The sequence below is a fragment of the Schistosoma mansoni genome, chromosome 4 (genome assembly GCF_000237925.1).
Source record: "Schistosoma mansoni strain Puerto Rico chromosome 4, complete genome".
Lineage (NCBI taxonomy): Eukaryota > Metazoa > Platyhelminthes > Trematoda > Strigeidida > Schistosomatidae > Schistosoma > Schistosoma mansoni.
The window spans coordinates 13,593,398-13,612,963 of NC_031498.1; the positions used below are offsets into that span (position 1 = coordinate 13,593,398).

Consider the following 19,566-nt stretch of genomic DNA (forward strand, 5'->3'; position numbering starts at 1 on the left):
GCGATTTCATTTCATTCATTCATGACTAACTGCAAATGTCTTCTATGATCGATACACTGCAAAGAATCTTAACTTGCCGGATGAAATAAGCAAATAAAGTGGAACTCAAAGTTTGTAATGATATCCTCTGTTATATCCTAGTTAAGACCTAAGTACGGGTAACTTCCGGGACCTATTTATAGACGATTACTCTCTATATATATTCTTATTGTTTAACTCTTTAGTAATTGGATTGTGTTTATCTATATTCATCTTATTATAAGCTTCATTTTGACCTATAGATTATTATTATACGATTTACTGTCCGTAAATTATATTCAGTTTATTGATTATTGTCTCCCACGTTCACAGCCACATTTGGCCTGATCTTGTACAAATATTATTTTCTATTTTATGGTGTGATGCGGTCTGTCTGCCTGGCATATAAACCGAGTATGCGTGAAATAAATGATTCTCATAACAGTAGTTGTTATTGGTGTTCACGACTCAACTGGAAGGGCTAGGCGGAAAAAAGATCAATAAGGACGCTAGACTGCTCATACCGGTCGAAGTCATTGTTTTGGCACAGTGCTAGATTGGAAAAGTCGTATTCCGATCGGTGGATAAATCACGTGATAAAAGCCAAGCATACGGCTTTCTTTCTTTTAAAACTCATAACATCTTCAGTGAAAATTATGTTCTTACATGAACCACTAACTCACTAAATGAGTGAAGAAAAAATACCCCAAAATGCTTGATACTGGACATATAATGAACTCTGAAAAATGAATACACTATCTATTTATGGACATCTATCAAATTGATTTGAAGAAATTCATTGTGAATAGAAACCCTAGATAGACTAGGATTTAGTTTTACAATACTACCATTGTATATTTTCCATACATTTCACATAATTACAGTATAAATCACTCTGAAATATCCCGACATCTGTTTACAACAATATTTAATTTATCTGACAATCAATGAACATCAATATTTCTACGTCAAACTGAAATATGGATATCCTTTATGTCATTTCATTCGAAGAAACCATTGGAATTTTGTTCATCTATTGAAAGAAACTGTACAGAAATGTTTGTTTGCACCTGAAGATGATCATTTTGATTTGTAATGAAAGTAATAGATCTATTTTCCATTTTCTAGTTTATACAGTTCGGAGAACAATCATAATCATGCATATCTGGAATTCCAATAGAGTTTTACTGAAATAACTGTAAACTTGTGGTGGAGATTACAATTACTTAAAACTTAAAATACTTTAAAACGTTGAGCTACATGACCTATTCTTACTAAATTTGTTTATCACAACTGCAGATATAATTGTAAATTTAGTTTTGGAAAAGTGAACAGATTTTCGTGTAAACCATATGAAAACATAAAGTAACAGACGACTTCCAAATATTTGTCAGCGGTATGGTTGATCTACACAAAAAGATTATTTGACAGTAAGATTGATATGTGAGTCATTGTCAATTAAATTTAATAAAAAAGTAGATTATTATGGAAAACAAATGATATCGACGAATAAATAAACTAGCAAACAAAATTACAGTGATGAAATAACCATTACCTAAAAAATCCAACCGTAATTTCTCACATCGTCATTTGTTTATATGTGAAAGAAACGTATAAACTGTCAGTATTCAGACATTAACCAATAATATAAATTCGAAAATTATCATTATGATGATAGCTGCATACGAAATTTGGGTATTCTTTGTGAAAATTAGAATACTGAGCAATTGGGATCTGACAGATCTACAAATAAACGAATACTACATTATGGACATATATAAGGAGAGAGAGAGACAAAGTGCAACGGGTGAACTGAAAGAACAAAACAGTCATTGTACAATTAAATGTTTTATGTTGTGTCTTATTCTGACAAAATAATACAGAACAATTTCATTCTGCTTACATCAAATTCAAATTCTTGATTGTGTCTTGTTGAAGTTGTAGCCTATTCGAGACAGGTAGTCAGTCATTAGATTATTTCAAATGTACATGTACGTATTACAGATCTTGAAAATATTCTGATTGAACATTTCATATCTACGATATTCTGGTCATACTCGCTTTGTCAGAACTCAAGAACAGGTGAATAGACTTTGTTGTTCAAAGCTATCAGGACAGTGAATTTAGTGTACTTGATGGTAAATGATGATTTTCATTATAATTTGCAGATTATTTCTATTTAACTGATATTCTTTCAAAATGACCGAAGATTGTGTATTATATTTGGGGATGTAAAGTCATGAATGTCCACTGTTCAAGGGTCTCATAAAAGGATGAAACAGTAATGGTAGTCCAACATAGGTGACTTCATTATTTCAGCAAATAACAGTAATTCCTGCAACTCCATACTGAAAATTGAAGGTTTATTGTCGTCAACAATAATCAAAAAATTACAATATCTAAATTATCAGCCTAGTTAAATTAACAGGTAGTGCATAGTTTACAAAACATTTTAGAAATTAAAATTAAACTGGCACTAAGTCATAAAATTTCTATAAAATTGCATATATTGAAAGAAAATTTTACGATTAGACAACAAGTAGATGGAAAATATTCGGATGAGAGTAGTTAACAGATGAGTAGTTATTGTATATCTAGATAAAATGGAGAACGGTGTAATTAAATATCGTACAACCAGTTAATTGTCAATTGTTAATCATCAGAAAACACTTTTTTATTTGAGTCCAGTAAGAACTTGACAGGATTTATCACTTTTCTTCTGGAATAGAACAAATATTTGGAAAATAGGGTATAAAAAAGGAAATTGTAAACTACTTCAGAGAATAAATAACCAAATTCACATTAATCCAAGTTTAAATAGTACAACGGAACAACACGAATATTAGGTAATCAATCAAAAAACAGGTCTGAATAAATCAATGTCACGTCATTTCATTTCGATCAAAGTGAGTCATAAGCGACCGGCTCGTGATCTCAATCAAAACTCAACAATCCCCACAACCCTATACTGATAAGTCTATTCTATTGATCTTACTGAGTATTTGTTGAAAAGTATTCACTTGTTCTTCTTACTACATGTAGTTGTGTACAACTGTTGATTCATAACATGCAAAGTGATAGTCCGTTCATATCATATACGACATAAAAATAGGTCAAAACTTGTAGATACCTAGTTATAATAAGTAAAAATCAAAGATGTTCTCAAGTCATAACAGTAATCAAGATTATTGATGAAAACAACAGTATTATATCTTCTCAGCAAGTAGACTGTTCACTGATTAACTGTTTTTCGATAACCAGTACATAGTGAAGAAAAGTTATACTGATAAATCATGTTAAAAGATCCAACATAATACAATTCATGCATTTCATTTTATTTGAGTCCAGTAAGAACTTGAATTTAGAAAATTTAACTAATAGATAACAACTATTTAATGCTTATTAAATAATATATATTCAAGTGAAGCCTCACAGAAGAATTTTACAGCATAGTTGTTTCCCGATACTTCCTTTTCCAATTCTAGATAGTTATTATTATTGAGTAAATATTATAAACAATGTGGATAAACATAAATCCTCATAACTTGACCTAAGATGTTATACTTTCAACCAGGTGATTGATATATCGTTTATTGCAGTAGTAGCTCTTTTCGTAATCTGACCACTCTATTGAAATTTGTGCATAATTCGAAACATGCATTGGGTCGAGTAAATAAACCTCTTGACACGATATATTTAAGTTCTTCCTAGCTACATCCAATAAACTCAAACTACACAAATTAAATTTATAGCCATATATTCATATGTCATAAATTCAGTTTTAGTCATCGCAAATGATTTCATATATTGACACCCTATCCAGTATTTATAGAATTCATAGAACACACTACTTAGTACAGAATGGAGTTTTCAGCATAAAGTATTTCAACAAGTTCCTCCTACATCTCAGAAGAAATATATCCACATGACCAAATTGAGCAATCCCAAAATGAAGAAGACAGCATATTACAGAGATAAAAAGTACGTATGTTCAAGATCAGAGAATATTGGTTAGTTAAACCGTGACAATGTTTTCATCGGCAAATTTCAATTATCCATCTACAAAGACATTCATATTAATCACAAAAGATTTACTTCATAATATGTTAATAACCTTTGGACTGAGTGGTTTTCTTCTCGAAAGTTCAGGAACAATAGGCTCATGTGTAATCTTGGATGATGCTAAGAGCTAGTCGCCTCTTTCTTAAGTAATTGAGATGAAAACCCTCTTCGATATTGAGCAAGCAAGGAAAGATCGAGAACGAACCAAAGAAGAACTTATACCAATCAATAAATAACACGATATCGTTTTTAAATCAGAATCCTCAGTAATTCCGAGCAAGCAGGCGCTGAAGAAACTGACATACGAATTTCCTTGAAGTTGGCGAGAAGAGGACAATATCTCCTTGAACACATTTCCTTTGAGTGTTAAAAGCAACATACTACTTCATACATACATACTGTGTTTGCTTCCAAAAATGTAATAACACAGTCAATTCGTTTTCCATTGCTTAGTGCTCACACCAGCAAACTTGTTTCATTTCTAACTTTTTAAACCAAAATTAAAAACAGAAGTATAGTCTATAAAGTAGCATTCGGCATGCTTAACATTATTATCCATAACCGAGGTACTTCTATTTTCATTTCATTTCTGGTTATATTTCACTTCAATTTCAAAAGTTACCTGATGATTTTATCTAACTACATTTATAATTATTATTTGTTAACTTGACATCTAGAACATTATTGACAAATGCCCAAATTCTCAACAATTAAGTTTTCAGTCTTTTATTACAAATAACTTTGTGTTTTTCCAATTCGCTTCCCTGTTGTTATGTTCAGTAAATTATTGCTTTTATTAGGGAACGCATTGTCGATCATCGTTTTAAGAGAAGGATAGGTTCACAACTCTACAGCTTCGAGAGTAAATTCTCGGTAAAGATATCTCTTCTATGAACCACTTATCTGAATGACTTCATTTTTCCCATGACAGTTGACGTAATTTAAATTGCTTGTGATTCGAGGTTTCTTACATTATCAGTATGGAATAGCGAAAATTGTTGAATTTCGTTGAAATCATGAACCGATATAAGTTAATCAATCATTGAAAACCTAGAGGTACTGAACGGCTATTCTGTTGTAGTGTGGAACTCCACATCGATGTGAATCTGCGACTGCGAAGTCAGGAATCGGATTCAGAACCCTTGGTCTCGCACAAACAATTAATCTGTAGACAACTAAACCGAGATTCAACTGTGGATAAGTTTAACTTCAAACTTAAATTTATGAAATTCTGTAATTTTCGCATATTAGTACAGTGAATGAAGTGTTGTTTCAAACAGTTAAATCTGACGGACGCGATATTCAATGATTTCAATTCGCAAAATGGATTTTACAATCATATTCACTTTCGTTTTTTCAATATTTTAATAAGCATGAGTTCGTGAATAAAAACCTTGTTCAGTAACTGCCTACTTATAGTAGTATAAAGAAGATCACAAATTAAACAAGGAAATGTTGCATATTGACGTTGATTTACAGTAACAATGAAGAGAGAGTAAAAAATGACCCACTAAATCCATTTCCACACAGTTTTAATCACTGAAAAAACTTTAATATAAGCCAGTAAATGGATCTTCAAGATCAATGTAAGTTAGTGACTGATTTGATTATGTAGCAGTGTTTATGTAACTAATCTAAGTAGATAACAAAATTTACCACTTCTCAATCACACAAATTTAGTAAGTATACTTACATATTTAAGGATAAAGTCTAGCACTTACATATAAATAAAAAAATCTTTCCATTCGTCTAACTATTTCGAACACTATTTTGAACACCCTATGTATGTTAAAGTCACAGGATCGTACAACTAATCAGAATACTTGTATCATATGATTGATTATATTAACACAACTGAAGAATTCCCATCCACCATCTCATCGTTTACAATCGTTACTCAGACAACAACTATCTGTCTCATTTCTGTGAGTAATGATTTCCGAATCGTGATGTCGAATTACATGATAATGTGCTATTACTTCTTCAATATTCACGTCTGAATGTAACAAATTATTCTAACATGATACTATGCAATATATTTTTGCAGTTATTGAATTAGTCATATCTAGATTTATAAATGTTATCACCTAAACAAATCAGAAAGAGATTGTCATTCGTTTAAAGGGATAAGAAATGCCATCTCAATAGACAATTTGTAACTATATTTAAATCATTTATTTAGCGTGATGTAACTCGACAAATAATTAGCTGATACTCACTAGAAGTAAAGAGATTAATTGACTGCATACATATAGACAGAAATTAGTGTGTTACGTTTCCCATCTATCTGTATGAGGATAACATGTCTATGACTACAACAGTTTCAAGTCAGAGTTTTGACTGATTATCAATGAAATAGGTATTTATGGAACGCGAATGTTCAACAACTATTTACGCTAAGTAAATTAGATTGCCTTGGTGCACAGAGAATTAAACATTGCATTGATGCGATAAAAATGTTCTCATGAATTTGTTCCTTACTATTAACGACTGCAGAGTATATAATTCATGAACCATATATGGTTGAATTGATTCATGCTAAAATAACAATTTCAACACTTGTAAAATTTTTCAAACAAATCACGATTTTGTAGAATAGAATATACAAAATCACATAGATTATGAATGAATAGTCATCAAACTACCTTCTTCTAACTGATCATCTTGATAACCGTTTCAAGAATGCTTAACAGCTTTACTCATATTCATCATTAGGAAACATTCAAAACAAAACTGAACAGTCTCATCATAACATTGAGGTCTCTCTTGATTGTTGGTAATTCAATGTGAAATTTAACAAGGAAGAACTCTCAATTCCGTTCAACGTTATTTCGCCGAAATCAGATCACATGTGATCTAGGTAACTTTACATAGTGTTGACTTATTAGAGAATATTTGTCTGTGTAGTATTGATCTTGGTGTCTTTGTTCTGTAGTTGAATGGTATTGAATTATGTCTATGTTGCTGCTACCACAAACTCATACTGATATTCCCGACTGCATTTTACATATGTTAACTTGGTATTGCAGGAGTAATAAGTGTATTTCAAACGTCGGTCACGTTAAGTAGAGTAGCTACTTAATTCTGTCATTAGACATCAGTCTGCATTCATGGCTGCTTAGGTCTTGCAATTAAAGTCATTCTGTTTGGTCTTCGAAACAGTCATCTTCAGTCAAGTCAACGACCACTAAGTACGGGAATTATTAGATGTTGTCGTAAATTCAGTGGATAAATCCCAAAACAATTTGATCAGTGTTTTCTTGCGTTAACATGTTTGAGAAAATTCATTTTCTATACAACAACAGTAGGTAGTATGACTACAGAACAGTGGTTAGTATGAACACAAACTGTGGTAATATACAGTCCCCTGAATGGAGATCACCAATAAGCGATAATAACACGATCATTATCTATTTCAACATCATTTCATATGACACTTTCTGGAAAATGAAAGAATTTGAAAGAGTTTACCATATTTTAGTATTCATCAGCAGTGAGTATTTATGACTTCACATGAAATTGAATCGGGAACATTTCAGTCCAACAGCGAATGTGTCAAACACAGATGCTTAGTGAACTGGTTTACATTTAGTGATAAATATACATATATATTAATATATAGTAAAATGTTATAAAAACCTAGTGGGTTTGTAGATTGGAAGATCACAAATATGTTATTTCTATTATGAGTGTGTTTCTGTGTTTACACTCAAGGTTAGTGGAGATATTCAATGATAAAAAACAAACAGTTGCACGAGACTATTATTTACTTTTGTTAGGTGGATTTCTTCTTTATTTATTACAATATCACAAATTATATACAGATAGAATAGAAAAGACGTTGTTAAATCCACTGAACCTTCAAGATACGATGGAAACAACGGATAGTGTGACAATCAGATATTAAGATACATTGAAGAAAATATTTAAGCTGAAACTATACATCGGGAATAGAACAAGTACTTGTAAAATAGAGTATAAAAAATGAAATTGTAAACTGTTGGTGAAATTGCTAGGATGAAGCATTTGTGAATATTACTAGGTTTCTTCGTGATTAGGTTAAGCGTTCGTGCACGAGGCCAACGGTTTTGGTTCGGAGTCCAGCGTGCAAGATCGTGGATGCACACCGATAGAGTCCTATACTAAGACGAGAAGGCAGTTTAGTGCTGCCAGCTTTTCAATGGTGGTCTAGTTAAGATCGACCTGTAAACCCAACTGTTAAAAATCCTAAAATCTCCAGAACACCCTTTCTGAAAACTGCAAACCAATTCAAACGAAGAAGCACAAGAATCTTCTGAAACATGAGAAATGGATAATCACGTGAACGGATAGTGAGGCAAACATAACCAATCAATTTTTCCACTTCGAATAAAAATGGTTTAATTGGTTCGATATATATTTTAGAATACTTGGTTAAAGTACCTTGTCGATCATTGTCAATTAAATTTAATAAAATGGTAGATTATGACGGAAAACAAATGTTATCGACGAGTAAGTTAACTAGCGAACAAAATTACAGTGATAAAATCACCATTACCTAAAATTCAAGTGTAATTTGCCAAATCGTCATTTGTTTGTATGTGAAAGAAACCAATAAACTGTCAGTATTCAGACATTAACCAATAATTTAATTTCGAAAATTATCATTATGATGATTACCATTATTGTCATTGGATAAATAGTTTGAGGAATGCATTGGGAAGTGTGGAACATTTTCCATAATTGAATTGGGGCGCATGTGGATAGTAAGTCCAATACACAGTTGTTGTAATCCTGTCTTATAGAAGACTAGCTGGAATTATATTTTAAATAAGATTCTAATTGGTGTATCAGTCTGACAGTAAACTTAATGAGGATGATATGAATCCACTTAACCAATTGAACATCTATGCACATGTTAATTTATGAATGAAGCGCCAAAATATTACTTCGAGATCAGTTGTCGAATAATGTCCGTTTTGTAAATTTAACAAGGATTCGTGTCCATTAATAAAGTTTCTGAGAAAACGTAGTCCAAATGAATCACCTATTTTCAAATAACAACACTTTCCCCGAAAACGAATATAGAATGGAGGCATGTCATGCAAATATCTCTTATGGATTATTCAACACAAATTCTAATTTTATCAATGATCTCGTTAATCTAACAAAAGTGGAAAGTGAAATGTTCAGTGAATGGAGATTTGCATTGAACATAATTATCATCTCTCTCCAAATCTTATCTGGCATTTTTATATTTGGTGGTAATTTACTAGTTATTTCAGCTGTTGCAACGACTAAGGGATTGAGACGTATAACTGATCTCTACATTGTATCACTTGCTTTGGCTGATCTACTTGTTGCAGTCCTAATTCTACCGCATTTTATTATGCGTCAAGTTTACGGTTATTGGCCATATGAATCACACGAATTATGTATATACTGGCTGTCTCTCAACGTGTTCTTGTGTTCAGCTTCCATATTGAACATATGTTGTATATCGGTGGATCGATATATTGCAATCAATTATCCGATGAAATACATCAGCAAGCGAACACGTCGTACTGCATTTTTAATGATTGGAGGTGCTTGGGTAGCATCGTTCCTAGTAATGACCCCACCTATATTTGGTTCCCAGCACCACAACGGAGTAGGAAGTTGTTACATAAGAATTGATGTAGGATATAGATTTCTCACAGCAATCTCGATATTCTTCGTCCCATCTTTGGTAGTCGGTTTCATTTGGCAAGGTAAATAAGTCAGTGCGTATTCAAACCTGCCCGCCGTTCCCTTTTTGCGACCTTGAACGGCCTGACACGAGGCGGTCATTCCGTATTTGATTTGTTAAGGGTCGGTTGGTTGTCCTCTGGGTTGCACGAATATCAGGTTTTCTCGTATTTGCGTCGTTTTTGGCTGTAGTAAATTCGCAAAATCAATGCCAAAAGCGTTTATTTAGCTTACTCTGTTTTGTACTGTACAATTTGGCTCTTTTGTTGCTTCGTAACTTGACCTGGGATACCAATTACCTTACTGAATCTCACTCTCCTTGTTTAAAATTTGTAGGGGTCCACGAAACTGCGTATTCAGTATAAATTATCAGTAAAAGATACTCTGAATTTGTGTGAATCGTTGTTTTCTGCGAGAATTAAGACGACATGACGAGTAACCCGTAATTCCTAAATGTTTGTAGTCCTTACTTCAGTTACTGAAGTATTATCGCATGAGATAGCTGCTTTTTTTAGTAATTAACGAGTAATGTTTGTAATGATTTATGTTCCAGAGACATTTCGGTCGACTTAAGTGAGGCGTTTCAACGCATAATATTGAGCAGGCGTTTTGGAAACTGGATTGAATTCGATGGTGTGTTTAAGGAGTTCCAAAAAGTATGGATGCATAATTACATCCCTTTTCAGACCACCTGTACGCATAACATTCACGGCGAAAGTAAACTGCTGAAGGACATGCGATTTAAATACAGTTTTGTGGTGTTATGAACTAGATGCAGGCACTTGCGAGTGCAATTGTCGAACATTTATGACTTGTCGATATCCTTGTCGTCATATACTACTGACATATGTAAAAAGACCAACTCTTACAGGTAAGCTTAATCAACTACGAAATAAATAAACTAATTAGCTCATCACATACTTAGACCATGCAGCCGATGGAAGTTAAATAACACGCATAACTTCCATTATAATACAACAACATTACCCAGACGGAGTGAAGAGTATATACGAATTCAAAGAAGCCAGAAAATCCATAAACAACAGATAGTTGAGAAGTACGGTGAACACTTCGCTATGGTGGTGGAGAAAAAAGTAGACAATTATCACTTAAAAATCAATAACTAGGTAAGACTGCCATTTCTCAAACATTTCTCTTCCTGCAGTCCTATTTACGATCAGTATATTCGGATGAGTAATTGGAGTGGCATTGTTTCCTAATCACATGGTCTCCGGAGTCAAGCATATAATAACTAAAAAGATGTAACACTTGGAGAAGGTCGGAAGTAGTGAACGTGGAGATATTCATTCAATCGAATGGCATGACTCAGTGTTGCAGACGCGCTCATTATGTTTAACTTATTTATATTCACATTAAATATATTATTATATCCCAAGCATAAATGTGTTCTTCAGAAGTACTAAGTATTGTTATTTGTCGCGATACGATGGGTCAGTGTAGATAGTGATGCGATTTTCACGTAAGATCTTACAGACTAGGCAATCAAACGATAAATTTACCGTTATCGGACAACGTCTATTATGACAGTAGTATTAGTACCGAACTGGACTATACACATACTAAAAAGATTTAAAGTGCGAAAAACTACAGTTGTTATATTTATATTATATTTAGATAACTTATTAGATGAATAAACGCGATAGTAGTCAATACAAAACACAGTTATCGTCAATGTGTGGATTGTTTCTCCGTATAAACTTCCATATTAAGAAATTCGTCAAGTTGTCCACCTGCATAGACTTGATTATTACAAAGATTTGAGCCTTTCAATTAGTTGACAGAAGTCATAAGTTGTATAACAAAGTGTATGGATAGCTTGCTCAATGCAATTCTGAAAAACAACAAATCAATCGTGAAAGAAAAGATTAAACTTCGTTATCAGTATCAAATTCCATAAGTAAATGAAATAGCAATTGATAGGATGTAGCTGTAAGTGTTGTACTTGCTGTAGACAGTGCTCTTCATTTTCTAACCTTCCTACAATTTCATCTAGTTATTCGGTATTAACAAACAAACGAAGGGACTCACAAACTTTAATTAGTTATATGAAATTTGAGAAAAATCCAATTACAACGTTCATAATACTGTTTGCAGTCCACTGTTTACATACAATAATGAAATAACTGGTAACCACTATTTAGCGATTACTCGTCAACATGCATTAACACTTTGTTTATGATTTAGTCAGTGATTTCGGATTCTGTTAACAGAAATTTATATTTTAACCCTATACGAGGCATCGTAAAATAGTATTATCTACGACATGTTTTAGTTACCATGCTCATAACAAACACGCGTCACTTTGCTTAAGAAGAGTATTTGGCTAACTTAAGTGGCACTTACAGTAATGTTCTACACAATTCCTGTATAAATTCAGAAAGCGGGCAGAAAAATCTATCAACGCCAATTTTTCAGTTTGGAAAGGACGGGAGGCTTGATGGCCTAATTGAGTCCTGGCAATGATGGTCTCTCAGCTGATCCAACTTTCTTTTGAAGGGGTCGACGGATGGAGCCTCAACCACGTGCTGAGGTAATGAATTCCACTCGTTGATGATTCGATGGGAAAGTCGGTAGTCAGCTGACAAGTAATTCGTTCTGGGCTTGTGAACTTTTTGGAGTGTCCTCGTAGATTTTCAGTTTTGGAAGACAAGAAAAATGAGGGCATATCAGGTGCAAATTTGTCATTAAGCAATTTGAAAACTGTAATCAAGTCGTCTCTGATTCTTCGATATGACAGCGGGAATAGGTTTAGCTTGGTCAGTCTAGTACCATACAGGAGCTTCGCTATTCCGGGAATCAGCCTAGTTGCTGTTCTCTGAACCCTTTCCAAGAGTTCACTGTCTTTTTTTAGGCAGGGGCTAGCTGTTTGTATGCAGTACTCAAGTTTAGGACATACGAACACTGTATACAAAGTCAGAAACGTTTTAGCGTCAAGATGACTAAAAGCCCTGCGTATGGACTATAAAGTTCTAAAACCTTTGGCGGCTATTGCACCGCAGTGTGCAGTAGTCTTTAAGTCTTGACTAACGATGACTCCTAAGTCATTGTGTGCCTGGACAATAGGTAACTCAGTGTTATTCATCGTGTATGTATCTGTACCCTGGTGGCCAATATGCATCACAATACACTTGGAAGTATTTATCGGCAATTGCCAGGTTTGGGACCATTCAGATAATCTCTCCAGGTCATTATGGAGTTCTAAGCTATCGCCCTTGCTTTGTATCACTCTCCATATCTTGACATCGTCAGCATAGAGTAAGACCGATGACGATAGTAGACGAGGGAGGTCATTTACGTACAGGAGGAATAACACTGGCCCCAAAACTGTACCCTGGGGTACTCAACTAAGCACAGTTTCCCAGCTAGATAACTTGGAGTTCACCCTTACTCTTTGTTGACGCCCAACTAGGAAGTCTTTTATCCACATCAATAGATTGCCTCCAATCCCGATATTCCTTAGCTTATATAACAGCCGGTTGTGCGGAACTTTGTCAAAAGCTTTGCCGAAATCGATGTAAGCTACGTCTATAGGTAACTTTTGATCCTTAAGAGAGCACCAGCTTTCACAAGCGACTAGTAAGTTTGTGAGACAAGAGTAACCTGTTCTAAAAACCATGCTGCTTTTCCGAGAGGAACCGGTTTTCATCGAGATACTTAAACAGCTCCTTCCGAATAATCTTTTCTAAGATTTTAACAACCACACTAGTTAGGCTAATGGGTCGGTAATTTTCAGGCTTATGTTTTGTACCTGTTTTAAAGACTTACATTATTTTTCTTCCTCACATTACGCAATAATATATCAGTCCAGATGATAGCGGTGATACTTATCATGGATAGAACTGTTTACGACTGTATATTAATAGTTCATATCGTAATGTAGCACGTTGTATATTGACGTTCACTTGGAAGCACGAGCGATCTGAAACAACAACACTACAGTCAGGACCGGTAAGTGCCGTTAAAGTTAGAACACAGTGTACTGGCACAACAGATATATTTTTAAAACTGAAAGACACGGTTCGAGTACAAAAGGGGAAACTTACTACAAAATAGTTTTATTCATTGTTCTGCTCGTTCAGATCGCGTAGGGCTTCTTCATCATTTTCCAGTGCGTTTACTCTTTGTTGCCCTGCAATAGAAAAACAAACTCGCATTAGAAACGTCGCATGGAATGATTGTTATAACCATTACAAGATTCAGGAATGGTTTGACTCTCAATTGCTTCAATTACAGTTTATAAACAACTACCAACACCTATGTTCATCACTACCATAATAGGGGAGGCGAGTCAAATGTAAATTATTTTACAGCTTGTTTTTGCCTGAAACTATAGTTTCGGTCCAATTTTTGACTCGATAAATGACGAATTTCACTCACCTGAGTTTGTATTGTTACAAATTACCAAATAAGGCTGACTAAACATTCATTCAGGTTGTCAGCTCCAAATACGTCAGGCAACCAATAGACTGCAATAAATGCCATGTAACACGCATAAATATTACAAAAATTAACATGTGACGGAAAAATGCTGTGATTAGCCGATAAAAAACGACATTAAAAATCCGCGACAACATGTAACGTATGAGCGAGAATCAGTGACATGACTTTTCGACCATGCCGTTTCATTTACATACGTATATTTTGGGTGATTCATCGTCGTTCGAAGGAATTCGAATTTGGTAAGTTTTCATCCAATCCGAAAGAACATAGATTTGGATCATTCAAATTGCTTTTCAATGCGAATAATATTTATGACCATAGTTTTCGACATAAAATGAATCGCTTCAGTTTGCGTAACTCTAGTAAGATTCGATTGTTTGTAACAAATTCTACACAGTCTAACTTATTTGTTGCATATACACCCAGAACAAAACATAAAAATGTTGAAAAAGATACTGTAAACAAGTCTCTTGTTCAAAGTACCTCTACTTCATCAGTTAATAAACGCTCTGAACAAATAGAGCGAGTGTATTCAGAAAATTCTAGACAACACGCACAATTTATTCAGATGGTTCCAATCCCAATGTTTCACAGGACGACAAAATCTGATCCAAGCGATATCTCTTCGTTTCCGATTCACAGTAACATTGAGAACACAGAAATCCATACTTCACAAACTGCAGATACTATCGACAAAACAGTTGACGCTTCTATGAACGATCGACTGAAAGATCAGCAACGTGAAGATGAACACAGAATAAATAGTGAGAACAAACGAATTATGAATTCAAAGCCGAAGCATTCTAACACACATAATAGTATGATTTACCAACGACGTAAACGCATTGTATATAACAATGAGAAGAAAACTGTTAAAACAGTAGCATTAGTAGTGTGTTGTTTCATTTTATGCTGGCTTCCATTTACCACTTTGTATTTGATGGAAGGAGCATGTGAATGTCTATTTTCTGAAGCAATTTTCATGGGCACTGGTTGGATAGCATACTTGAATAGTATATGTAATCCATTTATATACGCATTTTGTAATACTAAGTATGCAAAAGCATTCAAACGTTTGTTACATATTGGAAGTAATAATTGGAAAATTTGAACTACACTATCAACTGCATTCGAAATTCGTGTATTTGACAGACCTACAAATAAACGAATACTACATTATGGACATATATATGGAGAAAGAGACAAGGTGCATTGGGTGTACTGAAGAAACAAAACAGTAATTGTACAATTAAATGTTTTATATTGTGTCTTATTCAGACAAAATAATACAGAACAATTTCATTCTGCCTACATCAAATTCAAATTCTTGATCGTGTCTTGTTGAAGTTGTAGCTTATTTGAAACTGGTAGTCAGTCATTAGATTATTTCAAATGTACATTTTACTTTGTTTCATGAAAATAACTTATAGCAGCTCACGTACAACTGACTTTGTTCACATCCAATTTGGTTATGGACTTTTGCTAACTTATTTAACGGACAGAGTCTATTCATACAGTAACAAACTATCTATACTATTGTACCTTTATTATTGTTTCACTTGCATGCTTGAGCATTGCTTACTGACTACGCATATATTCACTTTGCTAGCCTGACTATAAATCGCTTAATTGATTCGATGATTCATTCCTTTCACTATGTATATATATGTACATCTTAATCCTGTTCACTGACTCTCTGACATATTCACTCCGACACTCGTTTATTGAGTCGATTACTTGCTCGCTCATTTGATTCGCACGCTCACTCGCTTGCTGTACGACACTACTCTTTCACGCTTGCTTAAAGTGGCTGTAGTTTTTGGATATTTCTGAGTAGTTCAATAATAAACACAATCAACACTTCGTATTCCCCCTCTGATTTATACACTGTTAAGGCGTTATCTAGGAACGGTTATCAGGACGAACAATATACGAAGTTTAAGGGTAATATCGAATATCGACCACCACAAACGTATAACAGATCGTGAAAATATTCTGATTGAGCATTTTATGATATCTATGATATTCTGGTCATAGTCAGTTAGTCAGAACTCAAGAACAGGTGAATGCACGTTGTTGTTCAAAACTATTAGCACAGTGAATTTTGTGCACTTGATGTTAAATGATGATTGGCATTATAGATTGCAGATTACTTCTATTTAAATGATGTTCTTTCAAAATGACCGAAGATTGTGTATTATATTTGGGGATGTAAAGTCATGAATGTCCACTGTTCAAGGGTCTCATAAAAGGATGAAACAGTAATGGTAGTCCAACATAGGTGACTTCATTATTTCAGCAAATAACAGTAATTCCTGCAACTCCATACTGAAAATTGAAGGTTTATTGTCGTCAACAATAATCAAAAAATTACAATATCTAAATTATCAGCCTAGTTAAATTAACAGGTAGTGCATAGTTTACAAAACATTTTAGAAATTAAAATTAAACTGGCACTAAGTCATAAAATTTCTATAAAATTGCATATATTGAAAGAAAATTTTACGATTAGACAACAAGTAGATGGAAAATATTCGGATGAGAGTAGTTAACAGATGAGTAGTTATTGTCTTTCTAAATAAAATGGAGAACGGTGTAATTAAATATCGTACAACCAGTTAATCGTCAATCGTGAAACATCAGAAAACAAAGGAAAACAATAAACCACAGAGTATAGAGAATACTAGGGAGAAATAAACAAAGATATATAGTAAGACTAGATATGCAGTTTTTGAAATGAATATTAAAGTTGAACTCATGGATAGCTTGAACCTCTACGTTGAACAAGTTTCACGTAGTAGGAAAGTACTGGTGAGGTTGAGGAACCAGAATCAATGAGATGTATCAGGATTGAGATATTGACTGACTTGTGTAGTCCTTTCAGTAGTCAGATGGAGGAATGTTTGGAGATGGGTTTCTAGAGAGCTCACTTTGTGCGACCCACATTATTTACACCGAAATAGCAAACAAACCAATATATGCAAATTGGTTTGGCTGAAAGGGAGAGTTTGTCCTCCACACAACTATGAACTGAAGGTTAACTGAAGAAGACAATACGAAGTTCAACCGTATAGAATGTTTGTCTGAGTGATCTGGAAAGTCTATTCTTCAGAATCTCTGCTCCAGCATCCCCTTCAACTGAGTTTTCATGAGGAAGATATTCTCTGTATGCATTGACACTATTTCATGTTGTTGTTTTGGCTTCAGATTCAAGTCAATGAATATAGGGCGATAACGACTACCGATAATTATCTGCTGTACCTTTTCAAGTTTGGTATCAAGGGTACTATTAGTACATATTCATTTGATCCTTGTGTATAAAGGATAAATAAAGTTTCTCTACTGGTACAATGGGACTCAACATTGGAAATTCGTGATGGAATCGTCATAATTTTAACAATATGTTTACAGATGGATCGTAGGTCGATTCTGGAGGCAGATGATATTGTATGTATTATATATGAAGATCATATATTTATACTCCACTATTGATTGAGGGACTTGCTGAACCAGTATACTACAATCAGTCATCGTTTTAATTAGATTTCATCACATTTATCTTTGTATGCACAGGTGTCTGAGTGCACTAAAACGAATGAGCTGTTTTGGTAACCACCATGTCCGTCTTGTAATATCAGTTGATTTGACTGGTTGCGTCAATAATTCCATCTCACAAGGTTTTAAGCAGTTAAGATATGTTCGTGATAAATTCAAGTTGGTTAATTATGACTTCATGCAATGAATAGCACAATGGGAATAGAATAATCTTGATAGATCCATCTCCCAAACAGGTTCATTTACGTTTTCTCATATTATTATAAGATGTACAACATACTTGATTGTTTTCACATTCCTATTAGACTTTCGCTGTGACAGTTAGAAATTTAAACAATTTTGAAGTTAACGTAAATAATAAAAGACGAACAAGTGTATGATATTCGTTTGTTGATATTCGATCACTATAGTCGTGATATAAACGAACAACATTTGTGACTTTGTGGTTGTATGAAAACATTTTCGCTGAAATATTTGTTCGCATCTGCCCAAATTGTCACCATTTCAATGTATGTATACATAATGAGCTTGATCAGTTTAGTTAAATGAAGATTAGTATTTTGTGTGATAAACGTCAACTATTTGAATCACTTAATTCCATTTGATTGTCAGCATGTATGTGAAAATCTGAGTTTGAAGTATAGCTGTTCGAAATAACAGTATTAATGATCTCTCCCATATTCCACTTATTTCTAATGTGTTCCACTCAACATCTTTCAAAATGTATTCGGGAAAATATTTGAAACGGAAGTTTTGGTCAACTTGGTTGTCAAATTTTCGAAAGCTTGTTAAACTCCTAATGTATGGATGATATGAGTGGAGAGATTTGTGAGGATGTTTTTTATTCGAAAAAGACAAAAGAATTATTTACGACAATTTAGCAACGATGTTTATGTTTGACCAGTTGGTTTCATTTTATATTTCTTTTTCAGTGGTACTACCTAATAGTATATCAAATCAGAAATGAAAAATCCTAGACACCAAACATGCCTATTTGAAATTTTGCTATGTCGATAAATAATTGTCAATGTTTATCACTGCGGATGAGTGTTTTGCGTTTCCGAACACTGTTTCTGAACACTGTGTCATTCACATCTTTGACTTGATTGATATGTGGTTTACTTGGTATATAATTCCCATTTAAACATTAAAATTAAAACACGAAGTTCAGCGAAGGGATCTCTTTTCAACGAATTTATTATCAAGCTGTACAATCGTATATATATATATGAAAATGTTTCATTAAAGTACTAATTCCGTGAGGAAATGTGAACACTAATAACCAAGATTATAATACTGGATTACGTAATACGAATAATAACAATAGATTTAGTGAATAGAATAAGATGATTAAAATGTTTTGGTTACAATAATTAAAGGTCATTAAAGGTCATAGAGGTGTAAAATAAATAAGGTGATATGATGAGCATTCATGAATAAAATAATGAGAATATAAAACATAAGTAAAGGGGAAATGGAGTAATAATAATAATAATAGAATGATAATAATAATAATATTAAGGCCATGGTAACGATAATGATAAAACGTACTTCTTTTGTACGCATAGTTCTGGTTTGAGCTCGTGGATGGTAAGAGCTTCGGCTATTTTTAGGAGTTTGATACGAAGAAATCTTGATAGATTTGAACGAATCATATAAACAACCTTAAAATCAGACTGTGGATTCGTCGAATGATTACAGTCGATTAGGTGTTCAAGTATAGAACTTCTAACTGCTTTCTTTTCATCATTGTAGAACCAAACT

The 19,566-nt window shown here is 33.6% G+C and overlaps 1 protein-coding gene across 1 annotated transcript; it reads left to right on the plus strand.

Annotated features, from left to right (window-relative positions):
* Window positions 1–9,097: 9,097 nt before the first annotated feature.
* Smp_145520 (putative adrenoreceptor) lies at window positions 9,098–15,358 on the plus strand (the record flags this gene model as incomplete). Its single annotated transcript, XM_018796893.1, has 2 exons — window positions 9,098–9,809; window positions 14,931–15,358. The coding sequence occupies 2 exons, from the start codon at window positions 9,098–9,100 to the stop codon at window positions 15,356–15,358; spliced, it is 1,140 nt and encodes a 379-aa protein (XP_018651989.1).
* Between the last annotated feature and the right edge of the window lie 4,208 nt (window positions 15,359–19,566).